The following is a 27,601-nucleotide window of genomic DNA, read 5'->3' as shown; positions in this document are numbered from 1 at the left end:
TAGGATGACAGCAGATACATATTGCAGAATCAGATCATCGCCAAATCCCATAATGAGTGTGTATGTGACTTAAACCCTATATTGGGTAGTGGGGGGCGTTACTGAGTATTTCCCCTTATAAGAATAAGAAAAATTCATTTTTTATATCCCGCCCATCTGGCTGGGTTTCCTCAGTCACTCTGGGCGGCTCCCAACAGAATATTAAAAACACAACAAAACATCAAACATTGAAAACTTCCCTAAACAGGGCTGCCTTCAGATGTCTTCTAAAAGTCAGATAGCTGTTTATTTCCTTGACATCTGATGGCAGGTGCCACTACCGAGAAGGCCCTATACCTGGTTCCCTGTAACCTCACTTCTTGCAGTGAGGGAGCCGCCAGGAGGCCCTTGGAGCTGGACCTCAGTGTCCGGGCTGATCAATGGGGGTGGAGACTCTCCTTCAGGTATACTGGGCCGAGGCCATTTAGGGCTTTAAAGGTGCTCAGAAACTTACTGGGAGCCAATGTAGGTCTTTCAGGACCGGTGTTATATGGTCTCAGCAGCCACTCCCAGTCACCAGTCTAGCTGCCTCATTCTGGATCAGTTGTACTTTCTGGGTCACCTTCAAAGGTAGCCCCACGTAGAGTGCACTGCAGTAGTCCAAGCGGGAGATAACTAGAGCATGCACCACTCTAGCGAGACAGTCTGTGGGCAGGTAGGGTCTCAGCCTGCATACCAGATGGAGCTGGTAGTCAGCTGCCCTGGACACAGAATTGACCGGCACTTTCCTTCGACACCAGCACTCACTGCCTCTCTCCCCCTGTTTTTCTTTCAGTTGGACTCTGAGAACAGAAGTAGCCTCTACCGTGAGACATCAATGTGGCATAGAGTGTTTGACTAGGACCTAGGAGACCTAGTGCAAATCCCCATTCAGCCATGAAGCTCATGAGATTATCCTTGTCTGTCAGCCTAACCAATCTCACAGGGTTGCTGTGAGAATACAGTGAGGAGGGAAAGAAGCATGTGCATTACTTGAACTCTTCTGATGAAACGTGGGATAGAAATATAATACATAAATAAAATGAAATAAAAATAGATGTGAGGAAGAAGCTCAAAAGGGGATCTTTAACCACCATTACTGAGCATTGAATTGTCCAATCACTTGTTTTATAGCAGGCTTCCTCAACCTTGGCCCTCCAGATGTTTTGAGACTACAATTCCCATCATCCCTCAACACTGGTCCTGCTAGCTAGGGATCATGGGAGTTGTAGGCCAAAAACATCTGGAGGGCAGAGGTTGAGGAAGCCTGCTTTATAAGGATTCATCAATATCACTGTTACATCTAGTTTGGGTTTGAACCCTTATCTTGTGACCACTGAATATATTTTTCAGCAGCCCATCTAATTACTAAAATTTCACTGCCCATTGTGCAAGGCTGTGTACATTTTATGCACTTTGAAAAATGCATCACATTTCTCAGGAAACAGGATTCTGCAACCAACATCACAGCCTGCACTTGCATAGAATGCAGCATATCAAAAGTAACCTCTTTCACATCACAATGTACTGACCAGAAACACAATTAAGAGAAAGAACAGTTTGTTACTACAGCTGAGTCTGTCTTCCAACATGACCTCTCCCTGTCCCACTTCATATTTATTGTTCAGAAAGGAAATATATACAAAGCCTTTCCATGGTGTGCTTAGAAGTAGCAGTTAATAAACTTGTTGAATATAAAATACAATGAGTTGGACAGTTATTTTGTGGAGTTATTGTCATCACTATTATAATTACTGCAGTGACTCTTGTGTTTAAAGTCCTGGCCATTTTGCAAATTAGCACACATAGGATTGCACCATAGACAACTGAAGTTTCAGTGGATGGAGTTTGCACAGGAGAACTTCCCAGTGATATGTTGGGATTTCACACAGCGCAATAAATCTTAACAAATTGCTTTTAATTCATTATGAATATGAATGCATATAAATTAAAGTACTCATCCTGAAGGGGAGGGGATCTCCTTTCTTTTGAATAGAACTAAAACTTTTAACTCATTCATCTATTTGACCAATCTGTTTTTGTTTTGTTTTTTGTTTTTTAAACTTTTTAATTGACTTAACAAAGTTTTTTTTCTGGTGGGGTTTACTTCAAAACTATTACTTTGGTAATCTGCAAATGAATGAAGATTACATTTATTACTTGACTGACTGAAGAAAACTGACTTGATTAGCTAGTTTTGTTTGTTTATAAAGGGCATCAGCCATAGTTTTTAGAACATTATAATAGGAACACAGTGCTGCAATATTTTATGGTCATTCTGAAACCAAGATTTCAAGCCAATTTACTCACAAAGTGGTGTGTTGTTTTTTAAGGAAGAAGGAAGAGCAGCATGTCTGTCTGCGCTCGCTGTTGCCGCTGGAATCATTCCTGTTGTGATCCATAAAACACTCCCTCTCTTGAGTACACTGGACCAGGGCCTTGAGTATCTTGGATGCTGTGGGACCTCTGCCCCACTGCTGCTGATATCTTTCCTGCCACCACAAACATAATATACTCACACACTGCTACTCAGGTGAAGTTTTAGAAGAAGGAGTGCCTCTTTTAACGGTTACCTGCCATTTGTTTAGAAGGATGGCTGGTGTGTTTCATCCATGCATGGCATCACAGCAGGCAGTCTTTTCTCTCTGTTGTTGTTGTTTTTTTTAAGTGTTTTTCCCCTTCTCTCACACATGACAGAATGCCTCTTCTAATACTGTCATGCAGTGCATGCCTGGCCCTAACCGTATGTTAGGGGGTGCAATACTTGCCTTGTCCTGGGTGCTGGCAACCCACGTTAGGACACTGCACACACCACACAAACATCTCTCCATCTTCCATCCAGGCAAGCAAGCTTTCAAGGACCCATCCCAGCCATGGGGGGGGGGGGGACAATTGCAGATAATCCAGAGCAGGGCCATTCAGGGGTGTGTAGCCTGGGAATGGGCATGGCCCAGGAAGAGTCCCAAGGGCCATTTGGAGAGGTAGATCTGAAGGGGCGCTTTTGGCCACCGGAACCTGTGATTCCCCCACCCCATTGCAGCCTGACTGTTCCGATCAAATAGTTTTGAGAGGCTGGTTTTGAGAAAAGAATTACGCTGACTCTGGTAACAACCTCAGCATTCCCACTTCGTATCAGCAACTCCTGAGCTTGAAACAACAAGAGTGAAATGGACACCAATCACCATTTATGGCAATAGGAATGAACACTGCCCACAGGGCCTGCTTCTTGTTCAGTTATCTGCAGGGTCATGCCAGAGAGATGGCAGGCACACAGGTCTCCTTTTCCAAAGGATTAATATTTAACTGACTTTCTGAACCTGTCTCTGGTGTTAGCTCTGACTAGATATGCATCTGACAGCCACACACTGCCCATCCCTCTCTTCACTTCCCACCCTATGCAGTTACAGGTTGGGTTTAAGTGTATATCTGCTGCGATTCTCTTTGTTTAGAAAGAGCCTGGAAGAAAAAGCCAGGCGGCAAAGCCAGTGTAATAGGACTCCGTCACTTTTCTAATTTTTTTTATTTTTACAAAAGAGGTGAAATAATTTTTAAACACAGACAGACAATGAGTTTATTTATTTAGAAACTTGTTAAATAGAGTCTGGGAATTCAAATAGTCAGTGTGGACATTGTACAGAACTGGCGGGGAGCCAAATATTCAATTCCCAAGGGAGAACCTATGAGCAAGAGCCTTCTCCTCTCCCACAACTGGGGGAATATATTGCAATTAGTTACACGCACAAGCAATATCTAAATCGGAGCCCAACCCTGTTGCTTCAGCCAGAGAACTTCAAATGCCTGTAAGAGTGTTTAGCTTTTTAGTGCTGGAACTAGAGCAATATGTCACACTTTTCAAAGGCCTGTGTAAACAGTTCTTTCCCTTTTGTAGAAACATTTCTTAAGTTTTCCGTACCCCTGTGTAAACAGCATCCATTTACAAGCCTGCCATGTTTCATCTGAAGATAGCGTGATGGGGAGAAGCCATCCCCGAGCCTTCCTTCCCCCCCCCCCCATTCACCACAAAGGTCATTCCAACTTAAAACGAATGCAAAAGAACAAATTCACATTAAGGAGGATGATTGACAGTAGGCAGCCAAGGCTGGAAGGGGAATCTTGGGGAAAGAACATAGGAAGCTGGCTTGTACCAAGTATGAACATTGGTCCGTCCATTCAGCTCACTACTGTCTATGTTTACTGGCAGTGGCTCTCCAGGGATTCAGGTGGGAGTCTTTGCCAACCATACCTGAAGATGCCAGAGATGGAACCTGGGACCTTTTGCAAGCAAATCACTTGCAAATCACTTTCCACAAAAGGAAAGATGTTGGCAAGGTAATTAAATGTTTAACGTCTGGGAAAATTTACACACACACACACACACACACACAGAGAGAGAGAGAGAGAGAGAGAGAGAGAGATTAGTGTAGAATATACAGTATAGGGATATTAGTGTAGAATTAAAAGAGCTATGTCAGCCTCAGTTTGTTCTAGGTGTCTCTGGAAACATACACCAAACCTTTCCACATAGTAGTAGAATGGTTTATTGCCAAGAGCCTTGCAAAAAAATGCACAAATAATAATAATAATAATATAGGGTATAATAATAATAATAATAATAATAATAATAATAATAATAATAATAATATCATCATCATATATGATAACGGCTTTTTCAGCTGTGGCTCCGATCTGGTGGAACACTCTGTCACAAGAGACTAGGGCCCTGCGGGACTTGACATCTTAATTAATTAATTAATTAAACTTAATTAATTAAACAAAATGTGTATACTGCTTAATTTTGACTAAAAATTCTAAATGGCTTACAGATGCTCTCCCTTTTTCATTCAGATACAAAGTTTGCCATGAGAAAAAGAGAGGCAGCCAAGGTCAGGGATGGGGGTACCCATAGCTTTCTGGATGCTGGTGGCTAACATCTCCCATCACCCCTGCCCAGTGGCCATTCTGGCTAAGAACTAATGGGAACTGGAGCCCAATACCTGATGGGCCAAAGATTCCCCACTCCTGGCTAGAGATGAAGGGGGAGAGAGAGAGAGAGTGGCGTAGTGTGGGTTGTCAGCACCCGGGGCAAGGCAAGTAATTTGCGCCCCCTAACCCGTGGATTTGCGCCCCCTAATCCGTGGATTTGCCCTAACCCCAGATGTTGCGCCCTGTGCGGCCGGCCCCCCCCTGCACCCCCCACGCTACGCCACTGGAAGAGAGAGAGACTGTTCTGTTACATCTATCATTCTAGTGTGCAGTACATTGTGAATCTATGAAATATTAAACTTTCTCTTCCAATAACTCTACACTGTATATGTCTGTTACAATATGCCCATTAAAAAGTACAATAGATCATACAAACAGGAAAAGTTACTTGTAATATAATTACAAATGCATTCATGGATCAAGAAGATAATTTTATTCGAGTTTCTATGTTTTACACACATACTTCAGAAACACAGTGTGGTACTACTTGTACTCTTCAATATTATCTGACTTTCATGAGTCATTTATTCCAAATACCCATGTATGTGTGCAGACCCGTATTATTGTTTCTCAATAAAGTATATGTAACGCAGATGTGTATTTTACGACAGAATGGCTTGCCATGTATTGTATAGTACATTTGCTATATATAGCATATATAGTTCTAATATATGTTATAGGATATAACATCTACCAGGAGGAAGGAAGTCCCAGGGGTGTTTAAAGGGTCAGTTTCCTTGGGAGAATAGAGCACTGGAGCTTTGCGGTATTTTTGGCTGTGCCTATTTATTTACAAAGATGCAGGTAGAGCAGATGGGGAGCAAGGCAGCAAATGCAAGGCAGGGCTAATGTTAAAACAACAATAACTTATCAAAAGTTATAGCATACCCCTAAGGCTCCTCAAGGCTGCTTCTTGCCAGGCAGCTCCAAAACTTTTTAAAATTTAATTCAGCATAGTTACTGTTTTCCTAGGATAAAAGTCTAGCCCTGTTTCAACTTGCACCCAGGCAAGTGGGTCTGATCCATGCCTGGCTTTGATGCCTGGCATTCATTATTAGCGGGCAATGCTCGGTCTAAAAGCAGACTTTGAAGAGAAGGACAGCATGGTCCATAACAGCTTATATTAATGCACAGCTGTGTTTCAGAGCACATGTGATTATTGTTCAGAAACGAATGTCCCTTGGCCAGCTCACTAGTTCTACACTCTCATAAACAATGAAACAGGTCTGTGTTCTACCTATGCATGTCAAAGGCATACGCCTCTTTGCTTACAGTAAGCTTATTGCTTGGAGAAGAGCCATAGCTCAGTGCAGAGCACACACTTTGTATGCAAATGGCATCAGGTTCAGTCCCTGGCATCTCCTAGTAGGACTGCGAAGAACTCTTGTCCAAAATCCTAGAGAGGCACCGTAAGTCAGTGTAAAATACATACAGTACTGAGATGGATTGGTCAGAATGCTGGATTTATCAGTAGCCTGTTTCAGTATAAGGCAGCTTCTTGTGTTCCTTATCATTGCATACTTAAAAATGAGTCACAGCAAATACTCTTCCAACACACTACTTTCTTTTGCAGTTTAATATTGAACGTATCCAACAGCAAGCCTTTGAATCTTACTGCAAATATTGATCCTCCCCTCCTGCAATCTCACTTTAACCTCAAATGCCACCCCTGAATTCACACAAGCTAATCTTGCATGGGCCAGGTTACAACTTTAACAAACGTTGAACCATCTAAAAGACCATGTTGAAATGCATGTATATCATGTTCATCAGAATGAATTTTAAAATGTTACACAAGTCAGCCCTTGTAGCAGACATGTGCTAACCTTTCTCCAGGACAAAAGAGGCTTCCCTGTTGCTCAGACTGACTGCTGTCTCACAAACATTACTATTTGAGTGGTTCTTCACATACCAAAAGCAAATGCCAAATCCTGTTAGATCACAACTCTCTAGTCATCTCTGATTCCCGGTACCACCCAATCTAATCTAATCTCACGGCAAAGTGGAAAAAATCAAGGGGACAGGCTGAGGATCAGTGGTAGAGCATCTGTTTTGCATGAGGAAAGTCCCAGGTTCAGTCCCTGGCATCTCTGGGTAGGGCTGAAAGAGACCCTGCCTGGAACCCTGAGGAGCTGCTGCCAGTCAGTGTAGACAATACTGAGCTGGATAGACCAGAGACCTGGATTCAGTACAGTGGGTTGCGAATGTGATCTGTGCGGGATGCACGTTCGCAACCCGCAGCATCCACAACCTGCAGCGGCACGTCTGTGCATGTGGAGGTCGCGATTTGACGCTTCTGCGCATGCACAAAGCACAATTTAGCGCATGCACAGCCGCTGAAACCCGGAAGTAACCCGTTCCGGTACTTCCAGGTTTCGGCAGTCCGCAACCCACAAAAATGCAACCTGAAGCGTCTGTAACACGAGGTATGACTATATATGTCAACTTCCTATGTGTCTATGTGAATACTGTGTCCCTGGGCCCAGTGACATTGAGCAATGGATACAACCTATGTCCCATTGAACCCTCTTTAATGCTTATGATTCTGAATTGCAACAGATGCCATCTACTGTAATCCTGGGAATAAATTGCCATTTTACCCTAAGCATGAGCATTCATACTCTGCTCCTTAGGTTGTTCTCATGGCCCCTTCACTGACTAGATTTCTCTATCCACTTTTCCTTGCAGCCTCCTAAACTATATAGTGCACCTGCCCATGTGAATATTCCAGCACATTCCAGATTTAGGAAAAGGCTAGTCCATGCTCACTTCTGGTCTGTAGGGAGAGCATCATGTACATCAACTGGATAGCTCAGTTGGTTACAGTGTTTGACCAAGGTTGCAGGTTCGATCCCCGTATGGGACAGCTGCATATTCCTGCATTGCAGAGGACTGGACTAGATGATCCTCAGGGTCCCTTCCAACTCTACAATTCTCTGATTCCATGATTCTGACCATAGCTTTATATAATATGCCCTTGCTAAGCCTCAAAAGCCAAATCCACTATTTGCAAATGTATGCTCATTCACATGCTCAATGTAGCAGCTATACATATTAAAAATACTTCTTAACTACCTATCACCGAAACATGCTGGAGCAGCATGCAAAAGTGTGCATAAAACTTATTTGCAACATAAAAAATTTAAATCAGCATATAATGAAATACAGCATAGCAGGGGGTAAATACAAACCTGAAAAACTACAACAAAACAGAAGAGAGCAAAATTCCAACAATTATTTTTAAATGCCTGGGCAGATAGGAAGGTGCTTAAAAACTTGTAAAGTCAGCACCAGACTTGCCTCCTTGGGAAGGACATTCCAAAGTCAGGCCACCACTTCTGAAAAGGCCCTCTCCCTTTTCGAAGGACTGTAGCTGAGTGGAAATACAGATGTGTTGCATGTAGAAAGTCCCAGGTTCAATGCCCTGGGGTTTCCAGGTAGGGCTGGGGAAAGTTCCTGCCCAAAATCCTAGACAGCCACTGCTGGTCAGAGTAGATGGATGAATGATCTGACTCAGTATAAGGCAGCTTTTTTATATTCCTAATAATATTGTCCCTCAACTAGAGGAGGGAAAGCAGAGCAGGGCTTCTGAAGAAGGTCTCCAGTGTGCTTGGGAACTCAGGCCAAGCAAAGTTTATCCCCATGGCTGTCTTGAACCAAATGGGTCATAAAAATAGCCCCAGCAATATCAGAATCTGTTTTCAGGTGCCATCCCTACACAGATCCTGAAAACTCCCAGCCCTCACCTCCCAGCGTGGCCCTTAAAGGTAAAGGTAAAGGGACCCCTGACCATTAGGTCCAGTCGTGACATTAGTTAGATAGAGTCTTGGTGTTCCTTATTGTTAGTTCCTTCCACTGAAGGTATTCTGCCTTCTCTTGTTTGTAGGGCTTCTCTGCTACCCCTTATTTTAAGGCCCTGGGGTGGAGAGGTTATTAAACTTGTTCCTTAGTTCTCCAAAGACTTTACGTAAGGGATCCATGCATGCAGCAGTTGTATGTGTGGGATTAAAAGCAGAATGATCTTGCATATGCAAGTCCGCTGGCTCAATTCATGGTCACTCATAGTCAGCCCCACAACCACCAGCATAATTTATCTGCAATTAATTCAAGATCACTTAACGAAGATGAATTATTTCCTAACAGGCTCAATATTCTGCCATATTCAAATAGGAGCAGCTGGAAAAGGTGGATTCTGCACACACTCATTCAATGCATTCTTATGTGGTTACTATGGCTACTGGGCAAATGCACTTGGGGAAGTAGTTATTCTGGGTTATGGTAATTAAAGTGGAATACAAGAATAGGATTTTACAATATTTTTTGCCATTTTTAAAATTTGGAATAAAAGGTAGATGTTCCTGAAGGCAACTGGTTGGCATGAAGAGATCTTAAATACAGTGGTACCTCGGGTTAAGTACTTAATTTGTTCCGGAGGTCCGTACTTAACCTGAAACTGTTCTTAACCTAAAGCACCACTTTAGCTAATGGGGCCTCCTGCTGCCGCCGTGCCGCCAGAGCCCAATTTCTGTTCTCATCCTGAAGCAAAGTTCTTAACCTGAAGCACTATTTCTGGGTTAGCGGAGTCTGTAACTTGAAGCGTATGTAACCTGAGGTACCACTGTATGTTCTGCTGTTGCACCAGGGATTTGCGTAGTTTCACCTCCATCTGCCTCTCTTCTGCTCTTCCTTTGAGTTACACATTGCACTAGTAGCTATACACAGAGAAACAAGCAAACAATAAACCAACACAGATTCAGGTCTGTGCCTCAAGGATCATACAGTCTGAACGACCAGAAAGCAGCAATAGGGAACCTTTCTCAACCCTGAAGGCCAGGGACAGAAGTAAAAGCTGGCAGAACAAGGAATGCAAATGTTACCTTGTGTAGTAGGCTGATTTCTACACACATTCATGCATTCCTCTTTATTCAGGCAAGCAAGAGGCATTACAGTATCAGAGTTCATGGACACCTCCCAGCCAGGCAGACCCATGTATGAAGGGTGCAGAGCAGAGCCAACGATGGGCATGGCTGGCGGAGAGAGTCCCAAGGACCACAGAGGAAGCCCTGAAGGACCACATTTGCCCCTGCCGCCCTGTGCCTAGGGGTTGCCCACCACACCGCCATGGAGGAAGAGGAAAGAAAAGAAAATGGAAGGCAAGGAATCCCAAGGGGAAGAATTCCCAGGAAAGGAGGGGTTTGAGGATAGCTTTGAGGGAAGAGACAGCCCAGCATGCGAGAAGAGAAGGAGAATAAGCAGGTCCAAGAGACTCTGCGGCGCAAGAAGCAGATTCAACAAGCCTTCAACAGCAAGCATATGCTGGGGGTTGGTTGGGTGAGTGTGGGCATTAAAAAACCTGGGCTTCCAAGCAGTCTCAGCTGGGCTAAGGGGGCGGGGGAGGGCGGAGGCGGATGGTTAAGCTAAGTTCTCGCCCAGTGTGCAAACTAGCGAGGATGCGCGCTGCGGGCGCGAGGTCTTCACGCTAGACTGAACGCCTTGGCATCTTGCTAAGCGAAGTGATGTTGACACGGAGGGATGCGCCTCTGACTAGGGACCAAGTTCTCCATCAGCGTGGGAGCCGGCGGTGGCGAAAACACGGGACGCACCCCTCCCTGTCTCGCTCTCTCTCCGCCCCACCAACACCGCCCGCGGTCCATCTTTTGGCCAAGCTCCGCTTCCAAACAGAAAGATACCTCCGTCCCCACTTCCCAGGGGCGAAAACCAACAGCAACGCCGGATTGTGTTGCTGCTGCTGCTGCTGCTCGATTTTGTTTGCTTGTTTGTACGAAAGGAGGTTATTTGCGCCCAAGGTGGCCAATGCAAAAATAAAAAAATAAAGCTTGAGAGGATAGTAATGGCAAATAAACAAGCCTTTCCATAAAAAGCACCTCGCGTGTTTGGGACTCATCAGATAGCCCAATATGAGGAGTCCTAACAAAGCGAGGAAATAAAGTCTGGTTCGTCTGCTTTGCTTTTTACTCAAGCGAGGTGTGTTTTTTTCTTCTCTTACCCTTTCCTCTTAAAAAAAACCAAACCCTCACAGGCAGAGGGCAAACTCACAAGTGTCGGAGCGGGAGGGGGGAGACTTGTTGAAACTTGGTAAAGTGTTAGCTTACTCTCTCAAAGGGTTGGAGAGACCTGGATCCATCGCGGCTTGCTCCAATTGTCTGGTTTTTTTGGTGGTGTGTTGTGTTGTGTTTTTTTTTAGACTGGTGATAAAGTGTAAAAGTACAAGTAACTCCTTTTATAAGGCACGGGTGTTCGCCTAATCTGATCACCTTCTGCTTCTTTACGGGGCTATAGGGTGTCTCTAACCACTACCAGCGGGGCTTGCGCCGGCCGCCTAGTTCGCTTGCGCGGAGTGGGATTTTCTTCTGCAGAAAGTCGCGCTCTCCTCCGTAGGGGATTTTAGGCCCGGGCGGGTGGCGGGTGGGGAGAAGAAGTGGGGGACAGCCCCAACCCTCCCTGAGCATCCCCTAGAGCCCGAGCAAGAGCGTCGATTCCAGCTGGTTCTCACGTGCGAGCAGAGGCGCCAGAATAGCCCGCGGGGAGAGCCCGATCCAGCCCAAGTGAGACGCGTTCAAAGTCCCACTTATTATTTTTTTAATGGGGGAAGAGATCTGAACACGTGCTGAACTCTGCCGTCGAAGTCAAGACGTCCTACTCTTTGCTTCGCTAGTAAGTGCGTTATGTGGATTGGCACCTTGCAATCGGAGTAAATTACGCGGACACAGAATAAGTGCGCCCCACTCTTGTTTGCTTGCTCCCGGGTAAAGTGTAGGCTTGCGACCCCTAAAAGCGCTTCTCTTTGCTCGGATCGTGACCACGTAACGGTAAATGTCACACATAGGCTGCACATTCTCTGGAACTGTTACAGTCTCAGAGTGGCTAGCATGTTGCGAGTTCATTTTTCAGCGACTTAAAATTATGGTTTTCCAAATAATGCGGCCGTTTCCAACTTGCCCCATCATCCACAAGCTTTGTCGCTTTTCTGTTGCTTTTAATTTTTTTAATTAAAAACAGCGAATATCTTTAATATGATCAAGGTTAAAATCAGGCCACATAACCTTAAACTTGCGTTGCTTTCTAAGAACAAACCATTTACCACCTAAAGTGTCTCGCTTTGCTTAAGGAACAGGCCGGACTTGACTGAATTTGGGCATAGACAGCTCGGTTTACTTAGAAATAAGTTTCACGGGTTTCAATTGAACTTGCTTCCAGGTAAAGCGTGCGTATCTTCCAACCTGAGAATCACATTTACAGAACAACCTGATCGTGGTTTCTCCCGCCCCCAGGCAACCTCATATAACTTCGTAAATGAATAGTAAGTTTATTTGATGGGGGGTTGTAGGGAGGTGCGCAAACGGAAAAAAGGGAGAAAGCTGAAGACATTTTTAATAAATATAAATAAACGATTTAATTCTACAGGCGCCAGCGAAATTGACGTGGTGATCGAAGGCGAAAAGAAACAGGGTTTGTAAACGTGGGAAAGCGGTTTCTGCTGCACTTATTCTCTCGGTTTGCAACCTATGGGTTGCAGAAGGCGGACCACGCAGCTTCCTAAGTGTGCATCTGCACTGCCTTGTACATCTCAAGGCACGTCAGAAAGTTTTGGCGAATGCTCTGCGCCGTATCTAAAAGCAGCAACAGACTATCTCACAGCTGCGGTGAACATCAGCCACGGACCGCGCCAGAAATAAGATCCCTGCTGGGTTTGCTACTGGACTTAACTCGGTGCCTTTAGATAAGGGAATCTTTACGCATCTGCTGCGATCGGCGCATCTGCAACTTTCCTTTTTTTATTAAATGAATAACGGATCTGTTTTCAAATTGTGTCGACTGGATACATCTGCTTTTGGGGGAACAAAAACCAGCTAATCAAACGCAGGCGAGGTGGAGGAAGAGCGGGGGGGTTGGTCTGTTTCACAGAAAATTAGACAGTAATCCAATGAGATCTTGTGCTTTCCTCTTTCCTCCCTCCTCCCTCCCCCTCCCCGCGCGCGATTTTCTCCCCAAACAAGCAAATAATCGGCCTTTTAAAAATGTCACACAACTTCTGCACCGTTTTGCCTGCCGTTCTCGCCGCCACCTTTCTCTCACTCTCCCCCCCCCCCAGTTGGAAATCAAAGTAACAATGCAGTGAAACAAACACAAATATAGCATGAAATAAATAAAGAGGACTTGTCCAGGGGCTAGGTAAATGGGGTGAGGGGACGGGACGCACTAGAGATCAGCTCCCTTGCAAAAAGCGAAGCAAGGCTGCATCTGTTGCACTGCGGGTTGCAGTCAAGAAAACGATTCTTCCCCAGCAGCGTAAAAGAGGTAAACTTGAAATTACTGCGCGGTTTGCATTCGCAGAAAGCCCGATGGTGCTTTGAACGTTTGCTAGGAAGTGAATCCCAATTCCCAACATGTTCAAGTGAGTCTCAAGCCCAAGCTAAAGTACAGGAGTGCAGCCGTGAGCACATTTTGTATGTAAGTTTCCATAGCGGTGGAGTCAATGGAAATTTCAGTAAGTTGTATGTATGGCCGGCTGTGCGAGGGGAGGAGGAGAGATGGAGAATCGCACACATAATGTTTGATCGGCTCGTAAGGATAGACGGAGACTCCGGCCCCAATATTGCCAGCCGCCACTGCAGTCTGTAGCAAACTGTTAGAGGAGGACGCGTGAAATTGACAAGATCATCGTGGGTCTCCGAGGATGCCAAAGCAAAAAAAGAAAAGTGCGGCCCAATCGCTTCCACCTCACCGAGCTCGCACTTCAAAACATGCCTTGTAACTGCATCAAGTTAAAATTGAAACTGCCCAGCTCTAGCTGCTTCTTGAGTGGATATTATTATTATTATTAGTTTTTTAAATATGTGAAATAAACAGACAGGAAAATAAGGAGATCCAGCAGGGAGCTGCCGCTGAGAATCTCAGGCAGGCCAGTTTGGCCACCTCAATCGAGGACTACCAAGCGGAAAGAGCCGGAACTCCCAAGCGAAGGAAAACTTTGTAAGTCTCCCTTCCGCCACGGAATATATTCCTTTTATTATTGCTGCTGTTATTATTATTATTTTACGCTTTCAACAAGGAAAAGGAGGCCGCTACTGGTAGGGAAGCCGAGATCGCTCGTTCCTGCTTTGTTATGTAACTCACACACTTGCCCCCACTTAAAAAAAATATAAATAATAGCACCAGAACTAGAAAAGGAAGACTCGTCGTTGTTTAGGCAACCTTTCCTGGAACAGTATTCCCGCCTGTACACGTGTATGCTGCGGGCTGTTCCTTTTGCACGTGCCACAGGAACGGGAGACGCGTGTGCACGGGTCGGGGGGAGGCAGTTGCACACGTGCGCGCGCCGAAGAAGCAGCGCTCACACGCGCAGAGCGCGAGTTTGTTTGGCTAAGTTGCGTGTACGGCGGGGGGGGGGAGGTCTTTCCGCGCTGACCAGAGCGACTCGAGCCAAGGAGGTTCTCCCAAAAGCCCGGAGCGGCTGCATCTTGCCCTGGTGTTTGGGGGGGGGGTTCAGCTTGAAATGGACAACCCCCACCTCGAGGAGGAAAAACAAAAAATCCCCATCAGCTGGCGAGGAGTCCCCTGCTGCTGCGTTAAGTGGGTGCATGCTTTCTCCTCTGCACCCAACCTGTCCCAGCAAAGCCATCGCTCCAACTCCGGGGCTGCAGGTTGCCACCACCGCCTCCTCCTCCTGCGGCTGCTTTCGCGGCCTCCCCTCCTTCCCTTCCCCACGCGCTTGTTTTTAATGTTTATTTCACAGAGCCGGCAGCGCCCACTAGGGGCGCTCGGCGTCCTTGCAGCCTCTGGCTCCCTCCCTCCCTCGGCGGAGCGAGCGAGCAACTTGCGGCGCTCTTCTTCGGCGCGGCTGAACTTTTCCTCAACTCTTTCGCCGCCTCGGCTGAAGTTCACCAGCGATCCTTCCCCGCCCCCCCTCCTCCCTCTCCCTCTCGCCGCCACCCCGGCAGACAAACACACAAACAGCGCCGGGCACAGCCAAGCCAAGCCAGGGAGCCCAGCCGGGACCTCTCCCCCCCCCCGCCCGGCTCCCCGCGTCCGAGGCGAGGAAGTGGGGAGAAAAGAGAGGGGAGAGAAACGCAACGCGCCGCCGCCGCGCACCATCTCGCTCTCTCCCTCTCCAGCAAACCAGCCGCGAGGTGGATGGATGTTGGGCAGCGGAGGCTCTCGGGGGCCAGTTCTGCGCCGGGGGCGGGCCGGATCTGTGGGGCCAGTGGCTGACCCCCACCCTCCCCGCCCTCTCCATCCCACCCCACCGACCCACATCTTTCCCGGACGCCTAGCGGGGCACAGAAGGGAGCGCGGGGGGCGCGGGGGGGGGGCGCGCAACAGAAAGAGCGATTGCACCTACTTGCGGCCAGTTTCCTCGCTCTGCCTTTGGATCGCATTGCTGCCAAATCCCGCGGACGTTGCTTGGATGGTTGCTTGTGGGGGGGTGTATCTGGGGTCGGGATGGGGGGTGGGGTGGGGAGGGAAATCAATGGAGGGGCTTTCCCCCCGCTATCTCTCTCTCTCCCCCTCTCTCTGTTGTTTTTTCTCTTTTCCTTCCTGCTTCCCCCACTCTTTTCTTTCTCTCTTTCTCACTCACTCTGTTTCTCTCTCTCTCTCCCAACCCCAAAGCTTGCTATCTTCTCCAGCATTGTCAGTTTGGACACCTTCGCACATGCGCAAGGGCGGCTTCTCCCTCTCGCTCTCCTCTCGCTCGCCCTCCCCCCGCGCAATCCCCCCCCCCCCACTTTCAACATCTCCCGGGCGCCGCCAAAAAAAAAAAGTTTGGAGCGATCTTTCACTTTTGGATTTAAGGGATCTTGGGCAGAAGATCGCAGGAAAGGGACTAAGGCGCGGGGCGGGGGATGTGTGGAGATCTCTCTTTTGCTCGCTTGGGGGAATCGAAGCCAGGGAGAGAAAACCAATTGACATGAGCGCCCATGCAGACTTTTTAAGAGATGCCGGATGATGAGCTGATACGACCTGCGATTTATTAATTGTGCACGGCGATTCTTCTTCGTGCGCCCTTGGCCGGTGCGCTCCCCCCACCCGCACACGCACACACTTTTCTCACCAGCACAACAATTATTTCGCTTATGTGCCGTGGACCAACCCGGCTCCCCCTGGATCCACCCGCCCATAGAGACAGAGAGGTTGGGGGCTGCGGGAGGGGGGCTCTCCGATGTTGAGGCTCGCCGCCTCGTCTTTTCAGACGGACACGGGACCTGCCCGAGTTTCCCCGAGGGAGTCTGAGTCTCTCCTCCCCGCACCACGCGCGCCCCGCCGCCATCCCGGAGAGGCAGAGAGAGAGAGGGGAGCCCGGTTTTGTATAACCGCAAAGCCGCTTCCTTCTGACACCTATATATCTAAGCGGAGAGGGAGGAGAATAAATATTTATGATTCTCGGTCATCCCTATAGGCCTGGCGGTGCAAACTCCCGGGCTCTGAGATACTGCACTGACACTTTCCTGTTAGTGTTTGCAGAAGGCACCGTGAGGCGCGCTAAGTGGTCGCACCGTGACTCCAGAGGAGACCCATTGACTCCAATGTGTCGTCCCCCCCGCCCTTTGGCCGAGTACAAACGAAGGGGGTTGTGTGGGGAAGAGTTGATCGGCAGGACTATCCCTTCCAAGCACATTTGTGGCTCTGATCCTCCGCTCCCCTTACTCTAGAGTAGTCCCTCTCTTATCTCATCCCGGTGGGACTTGCAGTGGTTTCTGCGACCTTGCTTCTCTCGGGTTGCAATGCCGTCCGTCGCATCCCAGCGCTCGGAACCCTTAGGTCCCGATCCTAATCTCGTTTACTTGAAAGTAAGCGGCCTTTTGCTTCAGTCGGACTCGCAGTGGAACGCCGCCTCACTTTGGAAGTCAGTTCGGGTCGAACTCAGCCAGGAGTAGCCTGATCCTAAGCATATTTACTCAGAAATGCCGTGAGGTTTACTCCCAAGTAAGCGTACATAGGGACTGTAGGAGAAGTCAGCCTTGTTTAGGGCCGAAAGGTTCGTTCAGTCCCCCGATGAACATACAATTCATAGATGCATTAATATTAAAGCTTACTAGGAGGAAGGTCCCATTGAATTCAGTGGTCTTACTTCCGAGTAAACGTGCTTAGGCTTGGGCTGCGCGGCTGCAGTCCCGAGCACCCTTGTACCTCCAAGGAAACGTGCAGGATCGCGCAGCAATGCAATTCTGCAATATAAACAACACACCCAGGATGTTAAAATAAAATAAAATAAGGGGGTGCATTTAAATCACCTGAAGATACTTCAAAAGTAATAGATGTAGGATCGGGGCAATGGATGCAGATTGGAGCGGAGTGTATTTGCACACCCCTCCTAACCCTTGTTTTTGTCACAAGGATCCTATCATATCTTTAATCTTCCCCTGGATACATATTTAACTAGATGGCGATCATGAAATCAGATTCCTTTCACTCGCTTTAATGACAAGGGATGGTTGAAGCGGGGAGCGGCGGCGGCGGCGGGGGCGGGGTGCACATCTATCGAAAACATCTATCGAAAACATGCTTGGGAGAAACTGGCTCCTGTTTGGAGAATGAATCAACCCAAGCTACATAATGATTTTTGCAAAAAAATAAAAATAAAATAAAAAATTGCTCCAGAACAACCTCCTTGCACTAAACAGTTTTGTTCAATACCTTCTCGGCGCTATTTATGTTCCCATTAATATCTGTAGCAAAATCCTGCCAGACGCCATAAAAGAAAATTACGGTCTCTCAGCCCCGATGCTGAGCCAGTTCTGCGCGAGCAATTTGTTCCGGATTTGGGGGTGCACCTTCTCCTCTGGATTCCCCGTCTCTCCACCCGCCCCTGCCTGTACCCTAGGACAGGAGAGGCTTCCGATCCTAAACACAATGATCGGACGCCAATCGCTGGAATTTGCTTCTGAACTGATGGTCACAGCCCAGCGTCGGAGTCAGTCGCTTTCAAGCTCCATTTCCATACGATTTAGAGCCACATCGATTTAACGCAGATTGGATCATTTGTGGCCAGCTTTAGCATCCTCTGCATTCTTGACTTGCAGACAAGTGGGACTTGCCTCGGAGTAAGCGTAGAGTCAGGTGCATCGGCAGCTAATCTAAGCACTTGCATGGGCCTAGGTTTCATTGAAATCAGTGGGATTGATTTCTGAGCAATTTTCATCGGATCTAGCTGTAAAAGTGGGAGAGACCAGGGGTCGGGGGTTTTCACTTGTAGCAGCGACCAGCTCGGCAAAAGCGCAAGATCAAAAGCCGAGGGGCGCTTGCTAGGAAAGCACAAGTTTTCTCCATTCTTTCCTGAGCGACCTTTGTCGTTCGCTAGCATGGAGACGGCCAAGCGCGCTTCCTAACCCTCAAAGAGGCCGTGGAATATGGGAATGGTGCGAAATATACATTACTAAAATCCCTGAGAGGTGTTGCTTTTTTAAAAATTGAGAACAGGTGGTCTTGCGGGGGGGGAAACGAGGGTTCATTAAAAAAAAAAGAAGTAATAATCCCCTTCTCATAAAAAGGAAAAAAAATGCATTGGAATTGAAGCCTATTTGTGTACATTTAAAAAAAAATCTAAAGGGAGAAAATTAAATGAATTGGCAACTCCCTCTAAAGCGTATTCATTTGAAGTGAAACAAATAAGTGGAGAATAACTCGACCAACGGGGGTTGGGGAGAGGCTGAACTAAGTAAAACCTACATATACAGGAGCAGTCTACCTCCGAATAGCAACAACGGGAGGGCTACCGCCTTCAGGCAGGTGAGAGGTGAGTTTCTCAGCGGCATATGGCCTGGCTGCTTTTGAAAAGAGTCTGCTGGGCGTGATCCGTCGAAATATGTTAAGGACCACCGCGGGAAAGACACAAAAAGCATTGGAAAGGGATCACCTACAAAGGGAATTATTTTTTTTTGGGGGGGGGGCTGTTCTAGGTAGACCGAAGGTCCCTTTGGTGGGACGTCCGCCCAAGTTCTAGCCTGAGCTGACCTGCGAGGAAAATATTTCCGTTTGGAAAGGCTCGACTTCGTGTCATAATTAACTTTACAATGTAAGTTTTTGTGCTGATGTCAAATACTACCCGCCCTAACTTCCAGAACAGAGTTTGTTTATTTATTGGTTGTTGTTTTTAAAGAGCTAGATGAGACAGAAATCTACACACCGATTCAGTCTAGGGTAAAAAGAGGGAGGAAAGGGAGAAGGCATGGTCTCCATCTCGGAAGAAATGGGTGGCGACTAAGGTGAGGAGGAGCAAGGAAACAGTTAACTGTGCCCCTCCCTGGCACATCAAAATGCACCTTCTGCTTATCTCTCCCCCCCCCCCGGCCATTTTTTCATTTTTCTCCGAGCGGGGCTCGTGTGCCTTTTAACATCCCAGGGCAGGATGGAGAGAGATTCAAACAGGTGAGGTGTTTCTCTCCATTTCTGCCCTACCAGGAATCCTGGAGCTGCTTCACCTGTTGAATGTGCAGCTCTTAAAGGCGCAGGAGGCCAGCCGAATAGGAGGAGGGGCGGCGACGGAGGCGGAGAGGATGGCCGTCTTTCTTCTGCCTGAGCCGCCACCTGTTGGCTTCCCCCGTCGCCTGTGTAAACGGAGGCAGACTTCCAGGATTATCACCTTGAAAGCCTCCTCTCGCAGCGCCTCTTCCGTCCGCCTCCCTTTCTCTCTCGCTCTCTCCAGGCCCGGGCAGAATTTTGGCTGGAGTCTGCTGCGTGGCGAGAGAGTGGGGCAGGATCCGTCCACTGAAAGCCCCTCTCTCCTTGCTCTCCTGCGTGTTTCAGTTGCCCAAGCCCATGTAGTCCGCCCGGAGGTCTCCTTTGGGGAGAGCGCTTGCCCGGAACGAACCTTATAGACTTCCAGCCTGCGGCGTTCCCGATGTTCCCAAGCGCTGCGCAATAACGCAGTCTGGTTTACGCACCCAGCAAAAGGGGTGGCGGCTGGCGGGCGCGCGTTACCGGATCGTGGGAGCCGGAGGCAGTCGGGCATAGTGGGCAGCGTCTTGGGTCTTGACCTAGGAAAGTCGCTGCTTACACGGGAGGCGGGGTGTGGGAGAGATCCGGGTTCAAAGCCCGGTTCAGGCACGAAGCTCACTTGGGCCAGTCGCTCCCGCGGCGCTCAAACAGACCTCCCTCGCAGGGTTGTTGCGAGGATCAAAATGGGGAGGGGGAAAGGCGGGGTGGGTGGGCTCTCTGCCTTGAGCTTCTTGGAATCCAAGACTCGGATGAAAGGAGGGACATAGATTCAATAATATATAATTTATGCAGAGAGTCTGACACCTTCTTGGGTGCCCTTGGCAAACGGGCATTGCCTTTATTTTAACCACGATAGCAAAAGGCTGCAATCTAAGCGGGTCCTATCCATCCTTACCCAGAGGTTCCGTTCAGTGGGCTTACTCGCAAGTAAATGTGCAGGATGGTGGGCAAACCCTGTAGTGGGCACCTTTCCTTACTTGGAAGTTAGACAGACTGAACTCGAGGGGGCATATTTCTGAGTAATGGTGCACAGGATCTGGCTTTTAGAACCCAGTCCTAATCATGTTCTACTCAAGCTCCGTTGAGCTCAGTGGGATTTGCTTACAAATTTAGCTTTCCTTTGTAGTATGTCACTGAGACCAGTGGGACTTACATTCTAGTAAACGTGGTTTGCCCTGGTGTGGGGTTGGACTCTGCAGAAATGATTGCGGATATTCTTCCCCCTTAGGCATACTCCAGATACTATACTTGGGAGTTTTTTTAAAATAAATATGAACATGTCCTTTTGGTTGTGTCCTTAACTATACAGCAACTACGTTTGCAACAGTTGCCGCGTGAGCTACCTAAACCGACGCCGGCCGAGCCTCCTATTGTTCTGTCATATGGCACTTATGCACTTATCCACAGCACTCTTCCTCGAATTTAAGCCCCACTGAATTCAGCTGAGGTTTATACCCGAGTAAGTGTTCACAGGAGTGCAGCACTGGGGCGTCTTTTTAAATATATTTAATCCGGAGAGTAAATCCCATTCAATTCAATGGGACTTGTGGCGCCTGCAAGACTGGGTTCCTTAACCCAAAGGGCAGGATCCACCCAAAATCAAGTACAGTATATACATTATACTTTTTCCTCACTGATTCAAGTTCGTGTTTGAAGTTCCCATTGAAATCAATGGGCCTGCACCTACTAACACCTAGCATGTTTTACTCAGTAAAAAAAAAAAAGAAGAAAAACAAAACTCTCAATAAGACTTCCTTGCACGTGGAGCATAAGAAGTTAGCATAAGAAAGTGGCCAAAGGTGTCTTCCTTATACTCTCGGGTTTCCTGAACTACCCTTGTGAGTGTTACACTCTTCCCATTTCACAGATGAGGAAACTGAGGCTGGGAGAAAAGTCGCTCGCCAGGGGAGTTTCCGACTTGACAGAGGGGGCCACCTTGCAAAAGGTCAAAGGAGGAGGTGGGAGTGGAGCGGGACTTGAAAGCCCACCCACCTTTCTCTTCCCAATCACAGATCAAAGGCGAGAGGAGGTTGGTGTGGCAGCGCACGCGACGCATTTGTAAAGCGTTTCTTCCGACGGACGAAACACCCAACCAGAAGGCGGTGGAATGCAAGGGTTATATATATAAACTGTCTCAGCTAAATGCGCAAACCCTTGACCTTTCCCCTCGCCCACCCGCTTCCCGGTCCCCCGGGCAGTACAGACCCTCCCGCGGCGCAGAGAGAGGAGAAAATTCGGGTCCAGCTCCAGGCCCCCTGCGCCTGGTCACTTTCACCTGCTCCGAATCTCAGGCGACTTGCAAGCCAGGGAGCCCCAACCAGACGTCGGGGAACCCCTCCCTCTCCCCTGCACGACTCTCCCTTTCGATTACAGAGCCGCTCCGGCCTGCATTTATTTCTCGCGCGCCAGAGCCCTATCCTGACGCCTCGAGAGATCCTCAAGCCCTGAGGAACGCGAGGAGGGCGCCGTCCAGCGCTTTCTACCCATCCTTCCAATCTCACCGACCACGAATCCGTTTCCATGCCGCTTTTAGGGCAAGAGAGGCGGCGTGGGTTTTTCTGTTGTTTGCTTTTAAGAATATAATATATATATAATATATATATATATATATGGCTTATGACGCTCCTTCTCAAACGTCCGAATTTGAGAGGGGTGGTTGGGCGGGTGCAAGGAAAGGATCGATGGTGGCGGTCATAAAGGCTGGGCGCGTTTATTGCCCGACCGAAGGAGACACCCCCCTCCCGCCTCCTCGCTTGTAAAATAAAGAAAAAATACTCCGCCACGTGGCTTAAAGAACGGTGCGCCGTCTCCGGCGTTATAATCCCAGGTTGTTGGAATTGCGGGTACTGGCGTGCTTTTAAATGCCTGTTACAGGGAAATGGCCCGACGTCCAAAGTTTTCAATGCCTTCTGCTATGGAACAGGAAATTTTTCTTTTCCTCACATTGAACTTAATTGAACATGCCCCGCAGTCTGTTTGGAAAGCGCGGCGGAGAGAAAGCGAGAGAGAGAGGCGGTTCTTTTCTCCTCTTTCTTTCTTCCTTTCCTCCCCTTGATCATGGCGTTTGTAGCCCCCATTGTTTTTGTGCAATGAACTCTACCTGCTGCTATTCAATCTCGTATAGATATATATTCTCCTAGCTACCAACGCAGGGAGATTAATTTAATCGTTGTAAGGCAATTATTAGTACTGTTTACCCAATGCTTGATTTCAGGTTTTTGCTGTTAAGAAATTAAATCTCTCGCGGGCTGATCGCAGCTGATACTGGGAAGCTCCCCCCAGCCCGGGCAGAAAAGAAACTTTTTAATTTTTTAAAAAATGTTTTTATTATTAATATTAATATTAAAAGTCTCGGGACTCCCAGCATTCAGCCATGGGGCTCAATTAGGCAAAATGGAAACAATTTCCAGCCGTTGCAGTAACTCAGTCTCCTACAGATCGCTTTCAAAATACACACTTTTATTATGATATGCTGACCTCAGTGGCGTGAAGTGGCATTGGCTCGGGAGGGGTGGGTGGGAAGGAACTCTCCCGCCCCCAAGCCCCCTTGGGCTATAATTATTAGAAATTAATTGGGTTCAGGACCCTGGGTAGCATTGGGTAAATTAATAGCGTGTCTGGTTGCTTACAGTTGAATGTGCAGACCACAGGAGAGAGGGAGAGAGAGTCACAAATGGGCCATTCAGACAACACTTTCACCTCCCCCAGGCTCTGGGGTGGTTAAAAGAATTTTTCTTTAAGGGGGTATCTTTTTCCTTTCCAAGACCCTCCTCTGTTTTAACCTTACTGATCTGCTTCAATGGGCGTAGAGGGCTGGTGAGGAAGCGGGGTATGAAATGGACCTTAGCTGGCTTTATTTACCTCTGATTTTTCTGCCTCTGCATTGTGGGCTTTTCTCTCTCTCTCTCTCTCTCTGCCCTCCCTCCCGCCCCCCTACTCTTTTCTCCTCCTTCTTCAGGGGGCTACTTAGGGGTTAAAATCAAAGCGAAGGCCCCTGTATAGTTGGAACTGTCGCGCTCAAAGTGGGAAAAGGGAGCCCTGGGCGAAAGGAAATTACTGCGAGCTTGCGTGACCTTTCCGAGAGGTAATCAATCAAGTGATCAACAGGGATATTTATCATTTCTCGATGGGGCTACTTTACAAATGCACAAGGAAGGGGTGGGGGGAACGAGAAAGGAGTGAGGCGGACGGGGGGGGGGGGGCGAAAGAGAGAGAGAGACACGGGAAAGTTTGAATAAACCCCAGATGCCTAAAGACAAATATGGAGATTTTAATCAATGGGAGGAGGACTCCCCCTCCCTCTGTCCGCCGCCATCACCCACATCACTCTGGAAACTTTTGGAGTGCCAAAAACCTCCCGGAATATATGTTGAATCTCCTGCTCCTCCCACCCCGGGGAGCAAACCGGCCTGGTAAAAGCCTATAAAAGGATGGAGGCGAGAATGCGATCGGCTGATTCCGCTTTCGCTTCAGACGTTGTAAGGAAGGACCGGGGCAATGCGAAAAGATGCTGCCCTTTAAATACATGCATTTTTCAAAACAAACATATTATATACGGTATATTAAAGATCCAGGGGCACGATCGCCTCGATCTGAATGGGCAGCCAGGCCCTGGGTTCAAAAGAGCGCTTCGCACCCCGGGAGAAAGCGCGCGTGTGCAGGAAGGGGGTGGCCAGAAGCGCACGCTCCCCTCCCCCGGAAGCAGAGGCCATTAAACAGCCCGATCCTGCTGCCTGCTCAGAAAGTAGTACTCAGTGAGGCTTACTCGCAGGGAGACCAGAGAGCGCACGCTTCCCTCGGAGCCAAGCCCCTTTGAATTGAGCGGGACCTACTCCCGTGTAAACAGCGTGCTGCGCCATCCTGTGCGCGGTGCAGCGCCTCTCGAATTGTGGCTGGTTTTTTTGTTTTACTCCCGAGTAAAGCCCGTGCCTGGGCTCGCGTGCACGTGCTTGACTTGGGCTGGATTGCGGCCTTCAACCTCTCCTCTCCCGCGGAGAGAGAGAGAGCTTTCATTTGTTCTTGGAGAGGATTGCCTAATCCGGGTTTTAGGCTTTCTTTCTCCGCCGCGTGTTTTACCGGCACTGAAACAACGCCCCCGGATTCGCACCCGCGGCCCTCCAGTCCCCGGGAAGCTGGCCATTCCCTGCCGTGCCAGCAGCGCCCCTTCGGCGGAAAGCGGCGCCTCGCCCCGCGCGCTCGCAGGGAAGCCAAACCCGCCAACTGCTTCTTCCTCCGGCTGCGGCGGCTGCGCAAGAAGGGGCCTTCCTGGAGCTGCCCGCCCTTCGCCTGGCTTCCTCTTCGCCCAGGGCCTTCAAATCCCGCCTCACCCTCGGGCGAGTCCCACGCCGCTTGTGGTGGCGCAGAATTCGGCGCCCCCTTTCCGGGGCTGATTTTAAAGGTGGAATGAAATAGATGGAGGCTCTGGCGAGGGCAGGTTCCCTCAGAGCTTCCCTTGGGCTTCGCGCCAGGCAAATCAGGGGCAGGCTAGGCTTGCAGGCGCGCAATGGGGCCCGAGGTTGGTTTCCTCAACGGCATAGGAGCCAACTCCCTGAATAAAATCTTTGAGGGTACGCCCCCCCCCCAAAAAAGTTGATGGGCACTGCCATTCAAACGATGCATCATGTGATCAGTTTGCAGGACGGGGTTTACCTGGGCCACCCCAATATTTTATTCAAGTTGGCACACACACCCCACAGTCAAGTTGCACGTGGTCCCTGCACGACGCCTGCTCCCGAGTAAGTGCGCGCAGGGTTTACACCTTCGATTCGTACACGTGGCTCGTCGCGTAACAAGACGGCCGACAGTCGAAATGCTTCTACTGGACCTTTGGCGAGTCTTGGGGCCCAAAGAGAGGGCGATAGTTAAAAGGGTAAAAGGAGGATCCAGCTGATTTTAAACGGATCCTCGTGAATTCATATGATTTTTTTCATGCAAATTAAATAAAACCACCATGATACTATAGACCACGCCTTACTCTGTAGGCAGCATCAAAAAAACCATGCACCCACTGTTTCGTGGGGCCGCAGTGGCGCAAAAACATGGTTAAAAAACACGGATCCGTTAAAAGCGCCTCTCTTACAAGACACGTATTCCTGGATCTCGTTTAAAACAAAAAAGCAGGGGCACTTACTCCCAAGTAACAGTACTTATATTCTGGCCTTGTCTGCTCTAATTGTTCGAGGTGTGTGTGGGGAATACCTCCGATCGCGATGGTGATTTAGGAATCTCGCCTCCCCCCCCCCCCTTTAAGGCGAATGAATAAATCTCAGGCTAAATTATTATGAGAAACGCCCTGTGTACGATTTGCGGCCAAAATTCAATCAACAGGATATCAGTGCGGGAGAGATTTCAGCTCGTGCTTTATAACTCTTCCCCTGGAAGTATAAGAAGCTGAGAAGACCTTAGTTTTATTGCCCTGGGCGATATTTTGAGTTTCATCCAGAGACCTGGGTTCTTCCCGTGTGCGTGTGTAGACGGAGCGAGCGAGAGATTTCGGGAGCCTTTGTATAATTCGAAGGAAAATAGAGTCCTTCTGATTCGCGGCGCTCGGGATCTGCGCATCCTAGATAGCGAGAAGAGAACCTCGTCCTGTCTGCCCGCCGTGGGAATGATGCCTCGTTGCCAAGTCTGCAATGGATCCCGCCAGATGCGGTTGCGTGGCCCGTCTTATTTTCCTTTCCTTTTGCAAGAAACAGAACCGTCTCGGCTTCACACGCTACTGGTTGAGCGCAAACGGGCTGGTCTGCGCTGCCCCCTCCCGGCCACAACGCGGAACTGCAGGTGGAGGGATGGCAGAAGCGTGAGACCTCTCGCCAAGAAGGGAATGATTTCTACCCTGTTCCGGTGGCTCATTCCAGAATTTAATTTCTAAAATGTGTGATGCTGGAGGCTTCCTAGGGTGGGGGCCAGATGTGTGCGCATTCACAGACGTTATCTTATTTACATTTGCTTCTCGGGTGCTAAAAGGAGGTTTGGAGACAAGATGGATGTCTGGACTAATCCTGATTTGTGGCTCTGATAAACCCAACAGTGTCTTTGCATTGTCCCTGCCATGTTTTTCGTCTTCTTAGGAACTGTCTTTTGTGTATATAGGGGGAATGGGGGCACATTTCACACATTTGCACACCAGTGCTTTAATTCACACTTAATTTGTGCCAGGGGCATTGCAAAATAAACCAAAAATGGAGAGTGGGGCAACCCAACTAGTTACTATGTCAGAGCATTTTCTCTAAAGGATAATATCGCTGGGGCTTTTGTTTTCTTCAGAATTTTTTTTTTACAAAGGCAGAGGAACGGAGTTTAAAAAGCGATGTGTGTGGCAGTGCATTGGCATTTATGCACCGCTTTCCCTACGCTTCATGTCAAAAGACACTGGAGGGCAATAAATTGAACTCCTTTCCTGATGAAATTCAGTGTTAAGCACGTGATAGAAGCTAGACCTGTCCTCTACCCCGTGTTATGACACGTGGTGTGGTACACAGGGCATTTGTGTCAAGTATTCTGCAAAGGTTATTTCTCCCGAGCCCAAATGATGGTGACGTTCACTCTTGGAGCACATTTAAGAATCTATATTAAGCTGAAGAATTGATGCTTTTGAATTATGGTGCTGGAGGAGACTCTTGAGAGTCCCATGGACTGCAAGAAGATCAAAACTATCCATTCTGAAGGAAATCAGCCCTGAGTGCTCACTGGAAGGACAGATCGTGAAGCTGAGGCTCCAATACTTTGGCCACCTCATGAGAAGAGAAGACTCCCTGGAAAAGACCCTGATGTTGGGAAAGATTGAGGGCACAAGGAGAAGGGGACGACAGAGGACGAGATGGTTGGACAGTGTTTTCGAAGCTAGGGACATGAGTTTGACCAAACTGCGGGAGGCAGTGGAAGACAGGTGTGCCTGGCGTTCTCTGGTCTATGGGGTCACAAAGAGTCGGACACAACTAAACGACTAAACAACAACAAATTAAGCCTATCAGTCCACCATGCTCACCTGTTAACCTCTTGAGTTTGTCTACAAAGCAATGTAAGTCCCAAAGGTCCCTGGGAAGTGGGATCGACTGCTAAACCACTCTGGAACTTGTAGCTCTGTGAGGGAAATAGGGGTCTCCCAACAATTCTCAGCACCCTTGAAAGACTACCCTTCCCA

At 48.4% G+C, this 27,601-nt stretch overlaps 1 protein-coding gene across 14 annotated transcripts in view; it reads right to left on the bottom strand.

The window, feature by feature from the left end:
- The window catches only part of MECOM (MDS1 and EVI1 complex locus), a 469,813-nt gene extending 454,201 nt beyond the window's left edge, over positions 1-15,612 (bottom strand). For 3 of the 14 annotated variants that reach the window (XM_028731496.2, XM_028731500.2, XM_028731495.2), the window contains exon 1: positions 15,365-15,612. In XM_028731496.2, the coding sequence (XP_028587329.2) occupies positions 15,365-15,401 (37 nt within the window). In that variant the 5' untranslated portion in view covers positions 15,402-15,612. The remainder of the gene's footprint in view (positions 1-15,364) is intronic. The other 11 variants (XM_028731503.2, XM_028731498.2, XM_028731505.2 and 8 more) reach the window with 6 other exon arrangements.
- Between the last annotated feature and the right edge of the window lie 11,989 nt (positions 15,613-27,601).

Source organism: Podarcis muralis, chromosome 6, assembly GCF_964188315.1.
Source record: "Podarcis muralis chromosome 6, rPodMur119.hap1.1, whole genome shotgun sequence".
Taxonomy (NCBI): Eukaryota; Metazoa; Chordata; class Lepidosauria; order Squamata; family Lacertidae; genus Podarcis; species Podarcis muralis.
Note: the sequence above shows the minus strand (reverse complement) of the source record. Positions and strands in the feature narration are given on the sequence as shown.